Below are 17,276 nucleotides of genomic sequence, written 5' to 3' on the forward strand. Positions count from 1 at the left end.
TACCGCTTACCAGCGGGAAGGTAAACGGCGTTCCGTGTGCTGCGCTGGCTCGCCAGATGCAGCTTTGTCACGCTGGCCACGTGACCCGGAAGTGTCTCCGGACAGCGCTGGCCCCCGGCCTATAGATGTGAGATGGGCGCACAAACCCCAGAGTCTGTCAAGACTGGCCCGCTCGGGCAGGGGTACCTTTACCTTTAAGTGTTACATACACTACACATCTGCCCCCATGCATGCTGTCAACTCGGTCATTCATATTTCGGAAGGAATAATCCATAAGGCAAGCAATGGAGAGAAGCTCTTCCTCTTACCCTTATGCCAGACTGGGCTAGGTCAAGTAGCAGAGGCAACAGGAATAAGGTGGTTGGCTATGTCAACATACTTCTGGGCAAACCTCAAATGATCTCCAAGGCCAGTTTGCAACACATTACAATGCAAAATGAAACAGGACCCATCCAGCAGCCCTTGTTCCATTTGCTTTTGATGGCAGAGCCCAGAGGTTACTTCTTTGCTTGTAGCATTGCCACAGCTTACATGGTTATACAGTGGTACCTCTACGAACTTAATTCGTTCTGGAGGTCCGTTCTTAATCTGAAACTGTTCTTAACCTGAGGTACCACTTTAGCTAATGGGGCCTCCCGCTGCTGCCGCGCCATTTCCGTTCTCATCCTGAGGTAAAGTTCTCAACCTGAGGTACTACTTCTGGGTTAGCGGAGTCTGTAACCTGAAGTGTCTTTAACCCAAGGTGTCTGTAACCCGAGGTACCACTGTACAGGAGAAGAGCTAATTCAACAGAATGCTGTTCTGGAGTCCTTTATCTGCTACTCTATCCCCATGTTCTTATTTGCCAGTGGGGTCTTTTTGCTGTCCCTGTTCAGCCTTCCAATAGTGTCCCTAACTTCCAAGATTATCCACTCAGGCCCTCAGCAGCACATAGAGTTCTGGATTTAGCTGTCAGCACATTCTCAGACTCTCACTCCAGGGGTTGCCCCAGGTCCTCAGCAGCTTGGAAGATTTCCAATGAGCCTCTGTAGTAGAGAAAGGTCCTAGCAATCTGGGCCAAACTCCAAGACCTGTCAGCACTAGTTCCTGCAACCTCTCTTAATAGCCTCACCCCCTCCTTCCTGGAAAAGCAAGCATCAGAGTCTGTTTTTTTTTTTAAGACAAATGTCCCCCCACCATAACATCATGTGCCATGAGTCTAGATGTGCCAAGGAAACCCCTGTTCCTCAATCTGTCTGATTTCCCTTATCTCCAGTCACGCCACAGTCAGTGTTTACTTTGTGCCTGCCTCTGGGAGCTCATATTCTAATAGTGTTCCATTGCAAACAGGTTGTCTGAGTCTGTCCGTTATGGAACGGCTTTGCCAGTTAATAATGAATGGTTAGTATAGTATTCACTGTTTTCAAGTACCAAGTTTACTATTTTGAAACAGATTGGTCTTTCCAGTATTGCTTGGGGGTTTCAGTACTTTGTCTCTGTGTCCATCTTGCTTATTGCCACTGATGAGCAAACAAAAGAGATGGACTGTTCTAAACCTTCCTCATAATTATGTCACATACCACAGCTTTGCAGTGTAAAAATTAATCAAACACAAAGTGTTGTTTGTCTGGTGCCCAGGTTTGATGCTACTGGAACAAAATGTAATAACAGTGTTTGACCCAAAAGTGATCAGACTTGTTTAATTTGGAGCTCAAATTTTATTTCTAAAATATATTGAAAAATATGTTTTTACTTAAATTGCAAAGTAGGCTTTTTTGTTTTGTTTTCTGTGTTAGAATAAATGTAAACCACAGCTAGCAACTGAATTAATACTGTGATTGTGAGTTACTTCCACAATGATGTTAACAATACAAAGTACACTGCAGTGGTACCTCGGGTTACAGACGCTTGAGGTTACAGACTCCGCTAACCCAGAAATAGTACCTTGGGTTAAGAACTTTGCTTCAGGATGAGAACAGAAATCTTGTGACGGTGCGGCAGCAGCAGCAGGAGGCCCCATTAACTAAAGTGGTACCTCAGGGTAAGAACAGTTTCAGGTTAAGAACAGACCTCCTGAACGAATTAAGTTCTTAACCCAAGGTACCACTGTACTTGCCTCAGGCTTTAATTTGGAACTCTTGCTACTGGACAGTGGCTTTGTGGCTCTGCCCCACCCCAGTGGCTGCTACTTCTAAACCAAAATTGGAGATCATAGTGTGAAATGGGTTTGGAGGCAAAATATAGCTTGACCATTGCATCTGAAGTTCTGAACCAACATGTGTATGCTACAGGGAATGTTCACAGTTCTTTTGATTCAATCCTAAAAATATGTACTCTTAGTAAATATGTTTAGGTTTGAAGACTAGTAGCCCTATCCTCTGTATTATTACTGTCAAGTGGACTGACACTGTTTAGCTTTCAGTGGACTGATTTCTTCATTTTTATTGCATCATGGGATCCATTTTCTTGTGGCTGGGTTGTATGCTGTGTGGGAGCCAGATGGAAAAGGCAAATTACTTTGTTACTTCTCTCAGCAGTACTGCCTTCCTGGTAATGCATAAATCAGACTCAAGTTCTAGAGGTGCCAGAAAGAAAGGTTCCAAGGATATTTCAACATCACTGATGTCCTGCTCCTTTTTTAGTGCAATTTTTGTATTAGGAGATCTACCACAGCATAATGTGCAAGAGCAGTTATCTTCTCTCTGTGCCAAGATTGTTTTTTCCTTCTCATGTCAAAACGAATTGATTACAATGATCTGCTGACAAGCACAAATAACTACAAGTGACCCCAACCATGCCATAAAAGTATTAATACTAATAGATAGAACAAGATAATTGATTAGAAACAAAATTAAGGGTAAAAAATACACTGGAAAATGATAAATTATCATCAGTTTATCATCACCGTCCATGTAAATGACCTAATTGGCTCATTTTGAGGTTGTTTGTTTTTTAAATTCCAGCCTGAAAAGTCTTCTCTGGATAGAATTACTTCTTAGCAGAGAAATTGCAGATTGCTTTAAAGGCTAATGCAGGCTAAAATGTTACAGGAGTCGTCTGGGATTCTCTTTTCCCAAGAGCTGCCCAAACCTGAGTTGTTAATCTAGAGGACAGAACAGTTTTACTTCCAGTGAAATATTCTGAAAATAATCTAAAAACAACAAAGAATCCTATAACACTTTAAGGATTAACAAGTTTATTAAGGCATGTTTTTGTGCACTAGAATCCATTTCTTGAGAAACAAGATGTGTTTTGTGTGTTTATGATAGATACATGTAATCTCCAAATTAGGAGCCAGTGACAGAGCATAGATTATAAGAAGCATTTATGAGTGGAGGCAAATGTGGCTTGACAATCTTGATGTTTGATATCAAATTTTCAAAAATAGTTATTATAATATTGTGGCAATTTTTGATCCTAAGACAATAAGACACTTAACTGGCCTTCCCCACAAGTGTATACCGATGGCCTTGTCCTGTTTGAAGTTGTGACTCCAATGAGCACCAACTGATGCTAAGGATTTTTTAAAAACTTACTGTATTTGGGAAACTGTTAGATACTACAAGAACATAGGAAACTGCCTTATACCAAGTCAGACTTCTCCATAGGGTTTTGTACAGAAGTTTTTTCTAGCCCTACTTAGAGATGTTGGGTATCAAACCTGAGATCTTCTGGCTGGGTTTCCTTAGCCACCCTGGGTGGCTTATAGCATATATAAAAACACAGTAAAACATCAAACATTTTGTTGTTGTTGTTTAGTCGTTTAGTCGTGTCCGACTCTTTGTGACCCCATGGACCAGAGCACGCCAGGCACCCCTGTCTTCCACTGCCTCCTGCAGCTTGGTCAGACTCATGTTTGTAGCTTTGAGAACACTGTCCAACCATCTCGTCCTCTGTCGTCCCCTTCTCCTTGTGCCCTCCATCTTTCCCAACATCAGGGTATTTTCCAGAAGTCTTCTCTTCTCATGAGGTGGTCAGAGTATTGGAGCCTCAGCTTCACGATCTGTCCTTCCAGTGAGCACCCAGGGCTGATTTCCTTAAGAATGGATACGTTTGATCTTCTTGCAGTCCATGGGACTCTCAAGAGTCTCCTCCAGCACCATAATTCAAAAGCATCAATTCTTCGGCGATCAGCCTTCTTTATGGTCCAGCTCTCACTTCCATACATCGCTACTGAGAAAACCATGGCTTTAACTATACGGACCTTTGTTGGTAAGGTTATGTCTCTGCTTTTTAAGATGCTGTCTAGGCTTGCCATCGCCTTTCTCCCAAGGAGCAGGCGTCTTTTAATTTCGTGACTGCTGTCACCATCTGCAGTGATCATGGAGCCCAAGAAGGTAAAATCTCTCACTGCCTCCATTTCTTCCCCTTCTATTTGCCAGGAGGTGACGGAACCAGTGGCCATGATCTTCGTTTTTTTGATGTTGAGCTTCAGACCATATTTTGCGCTCTCCTCTTTCACCCTCATTAAAAGGTTCTTTAATTCCTCCTCACTTTCTGCCATCAAGGTTGTGTCATCTGCATATCTGAGGTTGTTGATATTTCTTCCGGCGATCTTAATTCCGGCTTGGGATTCATCCAGCCCAGCCTTTCGCATGATGAATTCTGCATACAAGTTAAATAAGCAGGGGGACAATATACAGCCTTGCTGTACTCCTTTCCCAATTTTGAACCAATCAGTTGTTCCATATCCAGTTCTAACTGTAGCTTCTTGTCCCACATAGAGATTTCTCAGGAGACAGATGAGGTGATCAGGCACTCCCATTTCTTTAAGAACTTGCCATAGTTTGCTGTGGTCGACACAGTCAAAGGCTTTTGCATAGTCAATGAAGCAGAAGTAGATGTCTTTCTGGAACTCTCTAGCTTTCTCCATAATCCAGCACATGTTTGCAATTTGGTCTCTGGTTCCTCTGCCTCTTCTAAATCCAGCTTGCACTTCTGGCTAGTTCTCGGTCCACATACTGCTTAAGCCTGCCTTGTAGAATTTTAAGCATAACCTTGCTAGCGTGTGAAATGAGTGCAATTGTGCGGTAGTTGGAGCATTCTTTGGCACTTCTCTTCTTTGGGATTGGGATGTAGACTGATCTCCAATCCTCTGGCCACTGCTGAGTTTTCTAAATTTGCTGGCATATTGAGTGTCGCACCTTAACAGCGTCATCTTTTAAAATTTTAAATAGTTCAGCTGGAATATCATCACTTCCACTGGCCTTGTTATTAGTAATGCTTTCTAAGGCCCATTTGACTTCACTCTCCAGGATGTCTGGCTCAAGGTCAGCAACCACACTACCTGGGGTATACGAGACATCCATTTCTTTCTGGTATAGTTCCTCTGTGTATTCTTGCCACCTCTTCTTGATGTCTTCTGCTTCTGTTAGGTCCTTTCCACTTTTGTCTTTTATTATGGCAATCTTTGTACGAAATGTTCCTTTCATATCTCCAATTTTCTTGAACAGATCTCTGGTTTTTCCCATTCTATTGTTTTCCTCTATTTCTTTGCTTTGCTCGTTTAAGAAGGCCTTCTTGTCTCTCCTTGCTATTTTTTGGAAATCTGCATTCAATTTCCTGTATCTTTCACTATCTTCCTCGCATTTTGCTTGCCTTCTCTCCCCCGCTATTTGTAAGGCCTCGTTGGACAGCCACTTTGCTTTCTTGCATTTCCTTTTCATTGGGATGGTTTTAGTTGCTGCCTCTTGTATAATGTTACGAGCCTCCATCCATAGTTCTTCAGGCACTCTCTCCACTAAATCTAAATCCTTAAACCTGTTCCTCACTTCCACTTTGTATTCATAAGGGATTTGACTTAGATTGTATCTTACCGGCCCAGTGGTTTTTCCTACTTTCTTCAGTTTAAGCTTGAATTTTGCTATAAGAAGCTGATGATCTGAGCCACAGTCAGCTCCAGGTCTTGTTTTTGCTGACTGTATAGAGCTTCTCCATCTTTGGCTGCAGAGAATATAATCAATCTGATTTCGATGCTGCCCATCTGGTGATGTCCATGTGTAGAGTCATCTCTTGTGTTGTTGGAAAAGAGTGTTTGTTATGACCAGCTTGTTCTCTTGGAAGAACTCTATTAGCCTTTGCCCTGCTTCGTTTTGAACTCCAAGGCCAAACTTGCCAGTTGTTCCTTTTATCTCTTGACTCCCTACTTTAGCATTCCAATCCCCTATAATGAGAAGAACATCCTTCTTTGGTGTCATTTCTATAAGGTGTTGTAAGTCTTCATAGAATTGGTCAATTTCAGTTTCTTCAGCACCAGTGGTTGGTGCATAAACTTGGATTACTGTGATGTTAAAAGGTCTGCCTTGGATTCGTATCAAGATCATTTTATCATTTTTGAGATTATATCCCAGTACAGCTTTCGCCACTCTTTTGTTGACTATGAGGGCCACTCCATTTCTTTTACGGGTTTCTTGCCAACAGTAGTAGATGTGATAGTCATCCGAACTGAATTCGCCCCTTTCCGTCCATTTTAGTTCACTGATGCCCAGGATGTCAATATTTATTCTTGCCATCTCATTTTTGACCACATCCAACTTACCAAGGTTCATGGTTCTTACATTCCAGGTTCCTATGCAATATTTTTCTTTACAGCATTGGACTTTCCTTTCGCTTCCAGGCATATCCGCAACTGAGTGTCCTTTCGGCTTTCGCCCAGCCGCTTCATCAGCTCTGAATCTACTTGTACTTGTCCTCCGCTCTTCCTCAGTAGCATGTTGGACGCCTTCCGACCTGAGGGGCTCATCTTCCAGCGTCATAACTTTTATATGCCTGTTGTCTTTGTCCATGGAGTTTTCTTGGCAGGGATACTGGAGTGGCTTGCCGGTTCCTGCTCCAGGTGGATCACATTTGGTCAAAACTCTCCACTATGACCTGTCCATCTTGGGTGGCCCTGCATGGCATAGCTCATAGCTTCTCTGAGTTATTCAAGCCCCTTCGCCACGGCAAGGCAGTGATCCATGAATGGGCATCAAACATTAAAATGTTCTTTACTTGATCCTTGGAATGTTGTATCTAAAATGATTATCTCATCTCTAGCACATTTCAATTCTACTGCCAGCTTGAATGTTTTCCTAGCTAAATGGGTTGCATTGTTTTAGCCTCTTTTCATAAAATAGATTTTCAATTACTGGGAGGATATATTTCATATTTTACATAAAAGAAAGGTTTTTCTTTATACTTGTTTGGGTTTGAATTCATCTTTCTTAGGTGCCCGAAGCAGGACAATGTATTTCATATAATACCTCAGAAGTGTCTGGGCAGTGTGATCCCCCCCTTTATTTCTAGAAAAACCTAATAATTTCATTGTAACAATGTGGGTTAGAAATCAGGGTGGGAGGGGTCATGAGAAGTTTAATTTTAAACACCCAATAAAATCTTATGAATTTTAGAAGATCCTGCAGTAAATACTCACATGCTGTAGTGATAAATTGTATTTATTGCTGTGACTTACTTTGACAGTCTAAGAAGATGCCTGGGAATATTCCCATGAGAATGTCATGAACACGAATTTAGCCTAATATGGTTTGGGTTCTCCATTTCTGGCACAAGGCTGAAATAAGTCTGCAAATATTAGTATCCTACAAAAAGCAACAAAACCAACAAAAAGCAACAAAAAGCAACCCTGCTAAGATATTAATGGCTAGCGCTTCCATGGACCCCCTTTTAAAAATTGGTATTACATTGGCTACTTTCCAGTCCTTGGGTGTATTTTTGTTAGAAGACCAGCAATTTCAGATTTGAATTCTTTAATAACTATTTAAATGGATCGTGTCTAGACATAGTCATTGGTATCAAAAACCCAGAGAGTTTGCAAGAGAATCAGCAGCATTCCCCCATCTCACTCCTGACAAACACATATAAATAGCTTTAAAAATACATACTGTATAATGAAGATAAGGTCAAATTCAGGTTTCTGTATCTGGAAAAAACATGATAAAAGTTATAATTAGGCTGCAATGCTATACTCGTTTACCTAATAGTAAGTCTCATGGACATCAATAGGGTTTATTTCTGAGGAGTCATATACTGGATTGCATTGTTAGCCAAAGCTTTTTACTGCACTGTAGAATTTATGGAAATACGTGTGAGCATTTATATTTTTACAATGAATCACCTACATTTTCCCCTTCATTTAAACTGGACCACATATTTCCCATATGCATAAATCCTGTTATGTAATTACAGTGGTACCTCGCAAGACGAATGCCTCGCAAGACAAAAAACTTGCTAGACGAAAGGGTTTTTTAGTTTTTTGAGCTGCTTCGCAAGACGATTTTCCCTATGGGCTTGCTTCGCAAGACGGAAACGTCTTGCAAGTTTGTTTCCTTTTTCTTAACACCGTTAATACAGTTGCGATTTGACTTCGAGGAGCAACTCATAGAACGCAGTGTGGTAGCCTTTTTTGAGGTTTTTAAAGACTTTGGTGATTTTTGAAGCTTTTCCAAAACTTTCCTGACACCGTGCTTCGCAAGACAACAAAACTCACAGAATGAATTAATTTCATCTTGCGAGGCACCACTGTATCTGTTGAGTTAAGTTTGTTATCAAAACAGTAGGTTTGCTGAAGTCATGGTCTTTTCTATTACAGTGCAGGGGTCCCCTTGTTTTTTCCTGGTTGTATCAAATTCATTGTATTTTGCATACCGTTACAATCTCTCTTAACTTTAGTTAGTTTTTAATGATGATAAAAAGTCTCCAAAGTTGGAACTCTTACTATTTCAGCTTTCCTGTATACTGATGTATACAGTTATTAGTTTGATTCACAGAACACATTTCCAGATTGTTCTTAGGAGTTCTATTTGCCACACTTATTTGCAATCTGTGAACTTTTTAAAAAGAAAGGTAAGAATTTTGAGTTTTAAATGATATTGCATAGCTATTCATGCCAGTTTGGGTGGGGGAAAGAAAAATAAATTGTCTTTTATTTTCCCTATCACTTCTGACCCTCCCACCTATTGCTGAGTAGGGTTGTGGCTAGGCCTGTTTTTCAAAACTGTGCCCTGCTCACTGTTTTGCATTGCCTTCCTTGCTTCTTGCCACTATTGGCTCTCCCCTTCAGAAGAGGGCCATTGCTTTTTAGGGTTCCTCCATGTCACCAAGTGCCATGGGCTGGTTTGCTCTTGTACATTATGGGAATAAATGATGTCCATTCACATATGTAAAAGTAAAGGGCTACACTTTTGGGGTACGGGCTGAGCCTATTTCTCTTCTGGTGATCTCAGTGCCTGAAGTAAGAAGCAAATATTGCCTTAGCTATGTCTCAGATTACAATTTCTTTTATGTTGTCCATGGAACTCAGTGAAATTCACAGGGAACCATGCCATCCTTAGTCTGTGTAACCCCATCCTGGGTTCCATTTTTTGGTCATGCTGTGGGAAGGAATGTTGGGAACTTGTGTTACATCTGTAGCCTATTGTCATGATGTGTGGGTACGCGTATAGGAAGAACAGGTAGACATGAAATGCATTTCTGTGTGATCTGCACAGTCACATGCCCGCTACAGAATTCCTGACATTGTTAGGCTGGGCTATCCCATGCATATTGACCTTACTGCAGTAGTGTCCCTGCTTGTTTTGTCAAGCTTTACCACATAGCAGTGCCAACCACTCACTTATATGAAACAAAATTTAAAAAATTCCTTCCAGTAGCACCTTAGAGACCAACTAAGTATGTTATTGGTATGAGCTTTCGTGTGCATGCACACTTCTTCAGATATGGGAGAAAAACCCTAGATGTACATGTGTCTAAATTCATCCTCTGACTCTAGTGATATTCTGTGGACCCCCCCCCCCCGTGACAATCAATTCTGCCTTGCCCTATCCTCGGTTCTTGGTTATTTGTGTTTCCAGCATGTGACATCATGTGTGTGTGCATATGATACCAATGATTTAAAAAGGGAAAGCTTCATGCCTGAAAAGGCTAGTTTTAAATTTAAATTATTTTCTTACAGAGGACTCTTCATCACTCCCCATGATCGAGGACACGTTGGAACACTGCTTAAAGCATGGCCTGAAGCTGTCATCAAGGTAGGTTCTTTAGCTACAAGTAATATGTGTCAGGTCTCTGGATGACTAAAATAATAATATAAGCCAGAGCTGAACTATATGATTAGCAGAATGATCTGGTGTAGATTGTGAGTAGGTAGAGGACTGTATATTTGAATACCACCAAACAAAAATAAAGTATTAATCCAAATGTATGTTATGAATCATTGGAAGTAAATTGAAAATCTAATCTATTACAAGTTTGCCACAAGTCCCTTACTACTACACATGAAATACTCATAAAAAGTGGCCACCTCGAATAGTACACAGTTACTGATCTATGCAGAATACTAGTTTCCATAGCAGTCATTTTACTGTGGTTTTTTATGCCTTAAATCTTTAACATGGACCTCCCTCACTTTTTTTCTTTTCACTGTTGGAATTGAGGTCACTGTAGAATTTACACATTTGCTAACAATTTGTTTGTTTATTTAAAATATTTATATACCACTCTTCACCTAAATGATACCAGAGTGGTTTATAATATATACACCTAATGCAATAAAATCCATGTATTAAAATATTGAAAAACATAACAAAATTCAAACCACTTTAGCCAATAGTTAGAACCAAGCAAGGAATTAAGAGCCAGCAACACTTGGGTGAAAAGATGAGTTAAACAGGCACTAAAAACTCATCAAATTTGTTGCCTGCCTTATTTTAGAGGGAAGGGAATTCCATAGGCCTGGCATCACTATGGGAAACTCCGTCTCCCAGGATGCTGCATAATTTGCCTCATCAGGCAGTGGTACAACCAACAGAGCCTCCTATGAATATCTCAGCACATGGGAAGAGATGTATGGGAGCGGGCATTCTTTCAGATATCCGGGAACCAAGTTGTTGTACAGGGGCATATGTGTCATCTTCAATTTGGCTTGGTAGCAATTTGGCAGCCAGTACATTTCCTTCAAGACTGGTGTAATATGATCATGGTAGCTTACCTCAGTTTGAACCAGCTTCAAGAGAAGCTGTGCATAGAGCATATTACAGTAATCCAGTCTTTAGGTGACCAACATGTGGGTCACTGTTGCTAGGCCACAGTGGTAGCTGCTTGGCACACCAGCCAAAGCTTATAAAATGTTCTGCTAGCCACTGAAGTCACTTGTGCCTCCAGCTACATTAACTAGTGCATCTTTCCATGTTCTGGCTACTGGGAGGTGGTAGTGACAATAGCCAATGGGTCTTACACCTCTTTCCAACTTATATGTTGTTTCCTTGTGGAGCCAGAATAGAACAGAACAGAAAATTTTATATGGAATGCAGCACCGAATAACTATGACTGCATTCCTCAAGAATTTAGCAGAAGAAAAATTCATTAAAAGAAACTATAGCACATAAAGCTGTACGCAAAGAGCATAGAGATTGTAATTTCCTGGGCCTTAATGTGCCTGGTCCCCTTCTTTTTCACCAGTAACGATGTCTAATGGCTTCTCTGATATTTAAGCAATTTTCTTGTTCACATAATCTTATACAGTTTTTTAAAAGTTTATCCAGAAGACAAACCCAGACTTCTTTTGTCAGCAAAATAATCCTTAAATTGGAAAATATGAGTTGCTAGACCAGTACAGTGTAATTATTCAGACGTGTTATAGCAGTATGTTAGTCATGTATTGGTGCAAGTATTTAGGATCAGGATGCCAAGCTTTCTTTCTATTTCAATCACAGAAGCTGATTCAGTATCAATGTTTGAGCAATTAATTAGAGTATCAGATTTTTTTGGGGGGGGGGACTGTCCAATTAAAAATGCTGCACTAATTACTTGGGCAGCAGTTTTTTAAAAAATAGAAGTAGAAACAAATGGCAGCTACTGTTTTAAAAGAGGCATTCTGGCCAGAATACCTTTTCCAACATTACTTTGCTGCAGCACATATTTGCACCACCTAAGAATACTGAAAAATTTTAACCAACGGTTCCACTTCCATTCACAGAAGTGTCTTTTGTCTATTGGAGGATTCTGCAAGTGGATTCTGCAGCCTCTTGTGCCCTCCCCCCCAATATCTGCACTAGGAGAGTAGAGAACCATCTAGAATAACGTGGAGGTGGCCAGGAATAGGGGTCTGCAAGAGGAAGGGAAAATGATGAAAATTGCCTTCTCCTTTCCATTTGTGGAAACCTCTGTTAGATCAAAGACCCTTCCATGAATGGCAGGACAAATTTATTTATTTACGACATTTCTATCCCACCTTTTTCCTTTAACATGGAACTCAGAACAGCATACACGGGATTCTCTGACACTCTCTCTTCAAGACATGGACCAGACCTAGATCTGCGTAACTCAGTGTCTCCCCCCCCCTACTTTGCATCTGTTTGTTTCTCATATGCAAATATAATGGATACATTAATCAACTACGACTCATGCAGTTACAATAAACAAAAGATTTGTTTGCTCAGAAAACAGCCCTGGATAAAATGTAACACACCAAAGCAGTATGGAATGCTTTGCCACTGTTCTTAATTTGAACGGACACGAAAAGAGCTTAGGACACGTTTCCAATTTTACACTGCTTGTACTACTTTCCCTCTAGGCTATTGTGGTGACTGATGGAGAACGTATTCTTGGCCTTGGAGACCTTGGTTGTTATGGAATGGGCATCCCAGTGGGTAAACTAGCACTTTACACAGCATGCGGAGGAATGAAGCCCCAGGAGTGTCTGCCTGTTATGCTTGATGTGGGAACTGACAATGAGGTAATTGTTGTTTCATGCTGTCATGAACATTTGATATATTTCAAGGAATAGTATTTGCCTGTTCAGCTGAAAGGATATGGTTAACATTCTTTCCCAGAAAAAAAAATTCTCACTCATTTCATGACAGTAGTTCTGATGTATATTTTAAACATTGTGTTACAGTCCAGGCAATCAGTCTGTCTTTGTAGACTAGCCGTTCTTCAACTTGGGCCTCCAGATGTTGTTGAACTACAAATCCCATCATGCCTTATCTCAGCTTGGGTTGGTGGGGTTTTACTCCAATAATATTTGGAAAACCAATGTTGAAGAACACTGTCCTAATGCAAATTTAGAGGCTTTTGCTGCAGCAGTGTCCTGAGCAAGCTCCATGGGATACGGAGCGCAACACAAGGGAAGATGCAATGTTTTGTCAAAGTCAAGTGTGCCAAGGACAAGTTGGGACTGGTGATGGCACACCTGCAAAATTCTCCTTCATAGTGTGCCTGCTATAGTTTAGTGCATTAGTATTTGCGATAGGCTTAGCTCCTGGCACAAGAGGAAGGCTCAAGGAATGTCTTGTGCAAATAATGTGATAGCAGCACTACATTCTATGCTCTAGTTCCATCCATGTAGTTCCTATACTGAAAATAAATTTTCCAGCTGTTGCTGGTATTACTGATGACCTTATAATTTTATGAGCGGCACATTAGGAAACACTAGTTTGGATCCTAAGAACTGCAGATGGAGTTCTACTCACAGAATGGGATTTCCTTGCCGTTTCTTTTGGCTACTCCAAAAAAATTGTACCTGAAGATTGTGGAATGCCTCCAGAATGGCATGCAATGTGGTGTATCAGGGCCTTCAACAAAATAGAGAGGTTGGTGGAAATCAGAGACATCCTCTAGCGCAAGCAGAAGAACTATTCACACTAAGATTTTACCGGATACAGACCACTGTATATGTGCAGTAATATTATATTACTCTTGCTTGAAAATAATAACATTTGTGAAGGTTATTTAACCTTAAAATCTGTCTTCATGATTGTATCCATTAAAATAAAAATCCCCATGATTAGGAATGCCTGGGCACATGGCAGTTTCTGTAAAGTGGGGTAATGATGTACATTATTGCAAAGCAAAACTTATGGAAATGATTTGTATAAGGCTATTTTAATAAACTCAGTTGTAGAAGGGGAATAGTGGAAATGGGATGTGATGAAATATTTTGGATGGTTTAAACTATGTAGTGATGAAAAGGAATGCAAAAAACATCAAATGCTTTTGAAAACAGATCTGACCATTTACTGTCATTGTTCCAGAAAATAAGGAAAAATATAAAATTGCATGCAGTGGATTTCCCAGCCATTAAGACAGAGAGAATCTTGGAATTCAATTTGAAACAGGGAACAGATCAGTACAGTATGTTAGCCTGCTGTCACTGAAGCAGATAGTCTTATAAGAGACTGAAGTTATTAAAGCTAGTTGGGAATTTCCTGATGGAAACTATTTTCATTTCTTAAAAATACTGTGTTTCATTGAAACTGGAATGTTGCAATCTTATTATGCTGTGAAATGGAACTTCCAGTGGCAGGCAGAGCTGTCTAGTTCCTAGTCAAAGGCTGCAAGCTTCAAGACTGTTTCTACACAGTTTCTTTCACAGGGTTCCGATTATATTTTATTAGATCTTCCCAAGCCACAGACAAGTCCATACAGATAATTGTTATTTTAATAGGAACAAAATGTTTCTGCACCGGAGCTTCTAGCTAGAGCTGGACCTACATGAATCACCTTCTCTAGGTGGTAGATTACATAAGAGGAGCAATTTATCTGCCTCCAGCCTCCATGTACATAATTATTAGTTCCTGCACAGGATGTGTGAACAGACCTCCAGCTATAGGGTGGTATATAAATTCAATAAATAATAAATAATAAAAATAATTGTGTGAAAATTTGAAAGGCAGCCCAGACCTGTTCCATGAATGTTGGATTTGGACCAAAAGCACCAAATCAAAAGTATTTCTGTGTGGAAGCAGCCAGTAAGATTTGAGGCCAGGTAGCAACTGTGCACCTGTTCTCCTTTCACCCTAGGATAACGTGAAGAAAAACCTAACTACAAAGGACTTAAAGATTCAGGTGTAATGCAGTATTCTTTTTCTACTCCCAAGTCATAAGGGTTATGCAAAGCACTGCCTTGCTTCAAATACTGCATTGCAAACAACTTTTTGTCTTCTCTTCTTGCCTTGAAAATTAGTATAGGGATCAAATGGAGAATTTCTTTTTGACATCTCAGTGCTCAAGGGGAGAGGTTTTGGTAGTATTACCTCTTTCTTGGAGGCTGAGCTGGTATTAGAATTTAAAACATAAGAGTTGCAATGGGACTCAGCATACCAAATTTCAGTCCAGTATCTCAGTTGGAAGAGTTATTGCATTACGGCCAAATAACTCTACAATCAAATGGGATGCCAAGTGGGCATGTTCAGCCAACAATTTTGATTGAACTTGGGTGTTTTGGTCAGAAGGCAGTTGAGGGATAATAGTCTTGTAAACAATCATCTCAAGTAAGAGGATGCATGTGTATTTTTCAAATTTAGGACTTTATAACTCAGACATCTGTGGTAGTAGTAGTAGTAGTAATAATAATAATAATAATAATAATAATATCATTATTTATACTCCACCCATCTGGCTGGGTTTTCCCAGCCACTCTGGGAGGCTTACAGCATATAAAAAACGTAGTAAAATATCAGATATTAAAAACTTCCCGGTACAGGATGTCTTCCAAAAGCTGCCTTCAGATGTCTTCCAGAAGTTATGTAGCTCTTTATCTCCTTATCTCCCCACACCTTGCCCTCCCAAAAAAGTACTTCTGTCTTATAAGGATTCAACCTCAATCCATTAACCTCCATCCATCCCCCAACCGCTGCCAGACACTCACATAGGACATTCACTGCCTTCACTGGTTTCAGTTTAAGAGAGAAGTAGACCAGGGTATCATCTGCATACTGGTGAACACCAAGCCTAAACCCCCTGATGTTCTCTCCCAGCGGCTTCATATAGATGTTGAAAAGCATGGGGGAGAGGATGGAACCCTGAGGTACCCCACATGTGAAAGCCCAGGGGACTGAACACTCATCCCCCAACATCACTTTTTGGACACGACCTAGGAGGAAGGAGCAGAACCACCGTATAACAGTGCCCTCAACTCCCAACCCTTCTGGCTGGTCCAGAATAATACCATGGTCAACGGTATCAAAAGCCACTGGGAGATCCAGCAGAACTAGGAAACAGCTTTTTTCCACCTTTGTCCCTAGCCCACTGGAGATCATCGACCAGCGCAACCAAGGCAGTTTCAGTCCCATAATGAGGCTTGAATCCTGATGGGAAGGGATCCAAATGGTTGGCATCCTCCAAGCATGCCTGGTATTGTTCAGCAATCGCCCACATAACCACCTTGCCCAAGAATGGAAGATTTGAGACGGGGCAATAGTTGGCAGGTCTAAAGATATTTTTTTTAAGAAGCTGCTTCTTTCAGCAGGTCTGGGAAGACTCCCACATAGAGGGAAGCATTCATCATCCTGTGGAGCCCATTGCTGAGCCCTTCTCAGCTCACTTTTATGAGCCAGGGTGGGTAAGGGTCAAGGAGACAGGTGGTCAGTTTCACTCCTCAAAGCAGCCTGTCCGTGTCCTCGGAGGTATCAGATTAGATTTGATCCCATGCAACTTGACTAGTCAGGACTCTAGCACTTCTCCCACCCCAGCCCTACTCCCACAGTCTACCTCTTTCCGAATCTGAGCAACTTTAACTGCAAAGAGGTTTGCAAAATCATTGCAGGAAATCTTAGGGTCCTCATCAGGCAAAGGTGGCTCCATTAGATTGTGAGCCACCTGAAAGAGTCTCCTGCTGCTGTTTTCTGCAGATGCAATAGATGCGGCGAAGAAGATGTTCTTGGAAGGCTCAACATTGAGCTCTAACCCATGTTTGGTCGGATTCAGAATGAGTTTTCCGCCACTGGTGCTCTAGCCATCTCAGCGATTGTTTCATCTCCCTCAGCTCTGGGGTAAACCACAGGGCCATCAGGACTCCATGCAATTGGAGAGGGCACTTCAGAGCCAGACAGTAAATAGCCCTGGCAAACTCTGTATTCCAGCGGGCCACCAGGGAATCAGCTGAGAGGCAAACAACATAGGATAAAACATCCCCAACCACTCTCTGGAAAGCATTTGGATCCATTAACTGTTCGAGGTGGACCATTTGAATCCGTCCCACCTCCCTGTGAATAAGAAGGGTCTCGGAGAAATCTAGTTGCTCCAGGAAGTGATATGATCATGGCACTTCTTGTGTTTCACTTTTACTTAATGTCAGATCACCCATGTCCATAAAGCTGAACACCAGGTCTAAGGCATGTCTGAGGCTGTGGACCAGGCCAAACTTACTCAGGGACAGCCCCATGGAGGCCATTCTTTCCAAGAAGTCCCAAGCGGCCCCTTGTAAGGTGGTGTCGGCATGGATGTTAAAATTCCCTAGGGCAACCAAACCAGGAGAACAATCACCACGACCTGAAGCAGCTCAAGCAGGGAATCCGTGGTGC

The 17,276-nt window shown here is 41.3% G+C and overlaps 2 protein-coding genes across 7 annotated transcripts in view; one reads left to right on the top strand and one right to left on the bottom strand.

Annotated features, from left to right (window-relative positions):
• PRSS35 (serine protease 35) overlaps positions 1-17,276 on the bottom strand; it is a 161,098-nt gene that overhangs the window by 83,254 nt on the left and 60,568 nt on the right. The gene's annotated exons all lie outside the window — the stretch shown is intronic.
• The window catches only part of ME1 (malic enzyme 1), a 118,664-nt gene that overhangs the window by 37,814 nt on the left and 63,574 nt on the right, over positions 1-17,276 (top strand). For both annotated transcript variants that reach the window (XM_082216942.1, XM_082216941.1), the window contains exons 4-5: positions 9,929-10,004; positions 12,548-12,709. In XM_082216942.1, the coding sequence (XP_082073068.1) occupies positions 9,929-10,004; positions 12,548-12,709 (238 nt within the window). The remainder of the gene's footprint in view (positions 1-9,928; positions 10,005-12,547; positions 12,710-17,276) is intronic.

The sequence above is a fragment of the Podarcis vaucheri genome (genome assembly GCF_965113315.1).
Source record: "Podarcis vaucheri genome assembly, chromosome: 3".
NCBI lineage: Eukaryota > Metazoa > Chordata > Lepidosauria > Squamata > Lacertidae > Podarcis > Podarcis vaucheri.